This window comes from Ciona intestinalis, chromosome 3 (assembly GCF_000224145.3).
Source record: "Ciona intestinalis chromosome 3, KH, whole genome shotgun sequence".
NCBI lineage: Eukaryota > Metazoa > Chordata > Ascidiacea > Phlebobranchia > Cionidae > Ciona > Ciona intestinalis.
Genome location: NC_020168.2, coordinates 810071 through 816186, shown reverse-complemented (window position 1 = coordinate 816186; position 6116 = coordinate 810071). Strand labels below are relative to the sequence as shown.

At 37.6% G+C, this 6116-nt stretch overlaps 1 protein-coding gene across 1 annotated transcript; it reads left to right on the top strand.

The window, feature by feature from the left end:
* The first annotated feature begins 816 nt into the window (after positions 1-816).
* Positions 817-4932, top strand: LOC100125887 (transmembrane protein Vc20). The gene is given in 12 exon segments (NM_001109696.1): positions 817-916; positions 994-1037; positions 1114-1237; positions 1335-1487; positions 1744-1851; positions 2076-2245; positions 2370-2516; positions 2751-2979; positions 3215-3487; positions 3738-3891; positions 4230-4458; positions 4725-4932. Coding segments are annotated over 12 exon segments (1797 nt in total). The 5' UTR covers positions 817-896; the 3' UTR covers positions 4871-4932.
* The last annotated feature ends 1184 nt before the right edge of the window (positions 4933-6116 follow it).

The window sequence follows — 6116 nt, the reverse complement described above, 5'->3', positions numbered from 1 at the left end:
TTTAATGTTTAAAACACGACCAGAATATTTATATATTTTGTGCTAAATGTGTCCCATCTTCCCCCACCCCACTATATACATTTATTTAATATTAATAAAGTGTGTGGAAACTGTTAATATTCATGTACTTATAGAAATGTCGATGAACGGGAACGTTTCCAACATGAAGAAATGCATGGGAATAATGTACGAGCTACTAAGTGCTGGCAAAAAGTTGGTAAAGACGCCAATTCGTAAAGGAAGCAAAGTAATGAATCTACCGGTATGGACTTATCAGCGAGACCCATACAAGAAAGAAGGATTGCACGTTGTTCAAACATCAACCAGCATTACCGACGTATTTTGTTGATAGCAAATTTTCGACACTATTTGAATTATTTCCGGTGATAGTTTCCATTTATTTCATGTTATTTTACTTTTGTTGTGATTTATTATCCTTGCCTTCAGTGTTAACATTTTCAATTGTTTACATTAAAAAAACATGTGTTCGCTTTACATACAAATTCATTCGGCCGTGACAGACCGACCAAAACTAAACAACTATTAATCTGTAACAATACCATACAGTTTGCAGAAGATTCGGAAACACTGATTATGAACAGGCGTCGAAACGTTCAGCGCTCGACCACCGGCAGTATAGTGTTGACCAAGAATTTTCAACTATTGATTCCATCTATTGAGCTGTAGTGTTAAAGAAGTTCAAAGGCATCACTGTCTGTTTTACCTTGATTGCATAGTTTTAACCTCGTGCTTGTATAAAACCTGCCATTTTACATGTTGCGTTTGATTCTTTAGTTAATATTGGTGTATTAGTTTGGTTTTGCTTAGTTAGTCCGTGTAAGTCCGTTCGTTATATAGTTTGTAATATATTATTTTGCATTTTCTTTTGCGGAATAATGGAATCCATACGTAACCTGTGAGTATAAACTATAAACCAATGTTTATTGATACATATATAGATAAGCCCTAACGCTCTAATTTGTAATTATTCAGGTTAATTTGTTGGCTCACCATTCAACTTATCACTTTTCTTTCGGGTAAAGTATATGTTAATACCAACGTTACAACGTATATACCAACGTATTGCTTGTTTAATTCATGTTATTTATGTAGTTCGTGCTTTGCCTGAGGAGGACAGTGGTGAATTATACGATGACGAAGAAACTGAGGTTCGCTCGGTGCTTACTTGCCCACCCAGTGTTGTATGCCCTGTTGGTCAAGTATGTATCATGTACAAGTAAGTAGTGCATGGCCCTTACAAGTCTTCATGTTTTTTTGCGTGTATTAACCTTCGTGGGTATAATGAGTAAAGCATAAATAAATATATTTATCAGGTACCCGCACTGCCACATTCCCGATGTCACAATAACCACGACAACTCCTGTTAAAATAACAACAACAAGGGGTCCAAGAATAAACTACTGTGAAAACAACATTTGTAGGATCGGCAGCACGTGTGTCCCGGGTAATTTACCCGGCAGTTACAGGTAAAAGTAAATTTGATCGCTTGCAAGAATTCCGCTCACACCTTTGGTTTGAAACCGAACACTCGTGTTATAATGAATCTCGTTTCCTGCCACGCAAGCATTAACAAAGTTACATTTATTCAATGTAAATCTCCTCGGCTAAACGAACTCATTTGCCATTTGCTATCGTTTTCAAGTAGCAAAAACTGATGGATGACTGATGAAACAAACGTCGTTGCCCCTTATGCGAGGATAAATAAGTTACATTTATTCACAGCTGTCTTTGCGTTCCTGGGACAACTGGGAGATTTTGCGAGGTCCAGTCCTGCACTTTGTTCTGTCAAAATGGTGGAACTTGCCTTATAAACAAGCTAAATGTGCAGCAGTAAGTGCCAACGTGATGGAGTAAATATAAACAAAATAAAAAAAATTACTTACAAAAATAAACTTAATACGTGATAAATCGGGAAGCTGCCACGCATCAGTGTATGAAACAGAACACTCATCTTAATAAGGACTGTCAGTGCCCTGTCACGCGAGGTTTAATACGTTACATTCCTTCAACTATTTATTCATTTAATCAAGCACATAATTTCAATTCTTTTTTAGATGTAACTGTCCGGCCGGTTGGTATGGTAAGACTTGTGAAAGCAAGGGCGAGGCATGCTCTCCAAACCCTTGCCTAAACAATTGCAACTGCGTTCAGTCTTGTATGCACGAAGGAGGATTCTACTGTGTGAGCACAAACATGCAATATGCTGGCAAAACCTGCAGCGACCGTAAGTTTTAATGTTTGTAGTTGAAGTTTAAAACATTAGCGTATAGACACCAACCGTATATAGTGGATTCAATACGATATCCGTTTTGTATTTACTTTTATATTGTTCAAACTTTGGTTTTCAGCCGTGCCACGATTAGAGTGCCAATACGACCGCATGATCATGAGAGTAGATCCTAGTTTGGTTCGAAACTTCGACAAGCAAGGGGGCAACACCTACCTTTACTCCTCGGATTCTTACAATAATCACCAGAGATCGTCTACTTGTCGTGGTATATAACACTCTATCTCATAATAGAAGTATGGTTTTCATTCTGTTTAACCATCCCACGTGGTAGTAAGTAAAAATTAGAAAAGTTCACCTAAATGTATATCCTCGCAAAACTAGAGAGCGTTGGTAATTGTTAAAAACACGATTAGGGAACAATGCCAACGGTAACCAGCAGCTTACCCCATTTAACCAAATAAACATGCGCCCCGTAAACGTTTTTTTGTACATTATACAGCAAAGATGGAGGGTGGTATGTACATGGTTGCCATCTCATTCCCGTTCACCAGTTGCGGCACAGTCGTAACCTCAGCACGAAGGGGTGACGACGGTACGATGTCAAACAGCTTCACCAATAAACTATGGTTGAACAAAGAAAACAATGTTTATGAAATGCCATACCCAATAGCAGAGTTCACTTGCACTTATGGATACGAATATAACTTCGTCACATCTCTAAGTCCCACGTAAGTCAGAAACACTATACTAGTTTGGAGTAAAACTAATCCTGTTTTCATTTACCTTTATGGTATACATTTTCATGGTAAACCAAGAACACTTACAGAATTCTATGAATGTATTGTCACGCCTCTAAAAGGTAAAAGGTCGTCGTTGTTGTTTGTTAAAAACACGACTAAGAAATCGGGTTTATTTTGAGCTAAAGATATTCCCACAATACAACATGCTGCATTTACTTTGCAGGGTTCAGCCAATACGCCATGTGCTACAGGACGAAGAGCTTTTTGATTTGTCTGCTTCTCTGTGTAAAGTAAGCACTTGCTTACGCACTTGTCCAGCACAGTACATGCTGACGGGCAGGGCAATTTATACCGTTGGAGAAATTCTCCATGTTCGTTTTGATCTCAACCAACGTGTCATTGCATCGAACACAATGGTCGCTTCCATAGAGAACTTATACCTTGCATGTTCTGCTGATAATTCACCTGGTGACCAAGTGGATCTTGTACTTTCTGGGTATGTTTGGTTGTCAGTTTTAATTTACAACGTATAGGTGAGGTACTTTCCCAAGAAATTTTTAGATTTGGGCCTGTTACTCCAATACCCAAGGATTTAGGCCAGGTTTGAATTATTACCCCCAACGTCAAAAGATTTAGGTCTGGTTTGGTCTATTAAACCAACACCCAAACTGCTTTTTTCCGGCTTCGTTAAATTTAATTATTACATTATAACTATCGTAATTTTTTACATTCAACGTTCAAAACAGGTGCTCGGTTGTTGGAACACTTTTCCCAACGACGGCAAACAGCTTAACGTCGACATACGCCTGCTTTTCTTTTATGGTTCCAAGGTTTAAGAACTGCGTCGAAATTTACATTCACGCCAACATTCGCATGTGTCGGTCAACTGACGTCATCAATGTACGTATAATTTTAGTTTTCTTCTAAAATAAATGTTTTTAACTACAGTAGATTGGAATAGCATGTGGTCACATGTTTTATTTATTTTTTCGTCTTGTTTCGTAGTAAACATAACATTAAAAGAAAGATTCATATAACCGTATTCTATTCGAATGTAATAAGAGCTTTATTGTTAAAAAACACGATTAATTGGGAAATATGGAATTCAATGTGCTAACGTTATCAATCCTCCCTCCTTGTATTATAAACATCATTATACGATTTTCGACTATAATTCAAACACGGTTATTTCTAATATCCGCTTTATACGTCACGTTTGTTTTATTTTTCGCCCACAGGATTGCGGTGGTAAGCCTCGATGTCGTTCCAATGCTCGACGTGCTGTTGGCGGCGAAACTATTCTTGGCCCAATAGCAGTGGTAGACGGGTTGGACGGTTTAAGCACAATCGAGTTGTATCCTGGGGCGAATGATTCAGTGGTTTTGAAATACAACAAAGTTCCAGATTTCACCGGTGTTAGAGTTAAACCTTCCATCGTTCAACCAACTCCTTCCACTGCTGCGGAAGGTATTGAAATTAATCTACTTACAAATAACAATAAGTTTTTGTGGCTCGAGCAAATGTTATGTAAAATCTAACCTCACAGTGATTATTTGATTACATATTTTCAACTGAATGATACTGACATTCTTTACATAACCCCCTATAGTGTTCTGGTTCGTACACATCGTGCTCGTGACGAGTTGTCACGCGTATGCAACTTTCAGTTTTATTTGTGATAGACACATGAAGAATAACCGATTAAGCTTTTCACTAATTTAAATTCATTACAGCAGATAAGAACTACAGCATTTCACTCGTAATCATCCTATCCCTGATTGTGGCGGCAACCTGCATGGCATTATTCGCATTGTGTTGTATGATGAGAAACACTGAATCAACTTCGGATTCTGGGAAAGCCGAAGATTCAACTTTATAAATTATCATCATTTTTTCAACTGAAGTTCCATATTTAAAACAAAAATAAATTTACTTTCTGATACATCTACTGAGTGTTTAATTACATATCTAGTATTTTCTTTTTCGTCTATGCCGAAATGTTGGAACTTTTTACTGGATTATCGGATGCAAAAACACGACCGCCTGCCTCTTTAACTCCGAGGTACTGGATTCGGGACTCGTCGCTGCTACCGTTGTCGGCGTGCGTGTTATACCAGACCGTCATAAAAAAATAATAAACTATAAATTACCCACGAAGTAACATAAGTGGTAACTCGTAAGCTGGCAAGAGGTGTATGGAACAAAACACCCGTGTTATAACGACTGTCGTTTTCCGGCCACGAGAGGATAACATTATGTTATACATTCATTGATTCAAGCCCTGCACCGGGGGCTGTACCGTGGACTCACAGAATGGAAAATGTTCTGTATAATTTGACGAACGATCGCCATTGCAATACAGAAGTATGTTCGAACGATTGTGTATTGTTTTGCCATATTAGGTCGACCTATCTGATCATTGGTAAGACACTAAACGGCAATTTCTTCAACCGTGTGATCCATTGCAGGCTGCTTGAATTGTCGGTCATATAGTAGGTTGGGGGAAGATGTGACACCTTTTCATTCTATTTTCTCGTCTAATTTGGTAGTAAACAAAGAAAATGCAAAGAATTATAAAAGCGTATCCTCACGACTCCCCTAGATCGTTGTTAATTGTTTAAAAAACGATCAGGATATTTGGATATCATGTGCTAAAGGTGTCTCATCTCCCCCCGCCCCACTGTATATTACAAACAATAAAAAACTCAAAAAAGTATTTACCGATACAGTTGCATATACATGTGGAAATTTGTAAGCAGGCACGAGATGTACGTCCGTGTTAACCGTCGTTGTCGGCTCTTTAGAGATAAATAAGTTGGTACTATGGCGTAAGTTGGGATATATATATAGGTTAACAAAAAATATCCCACGTTTCCTGATCGGATTATAAACAACTAACAACTGCATATAGTCGTAAAGCTACGATTATATAATTCATTAAATGTTTCTTGTTTTCCCTCAATTGAAACGAAAAAGAGATTTGAAACGTCTCATCTTACCCCAATCTGTCAACGTTTGTTTATTTATTTTGTTTTGTGCTAAAATGAAGCAAAAAATATATGTTTAACTGTTATCGTTTTTATATTTATTGGTAATAAATATCTATAGCTATTAAAGCCCATTAA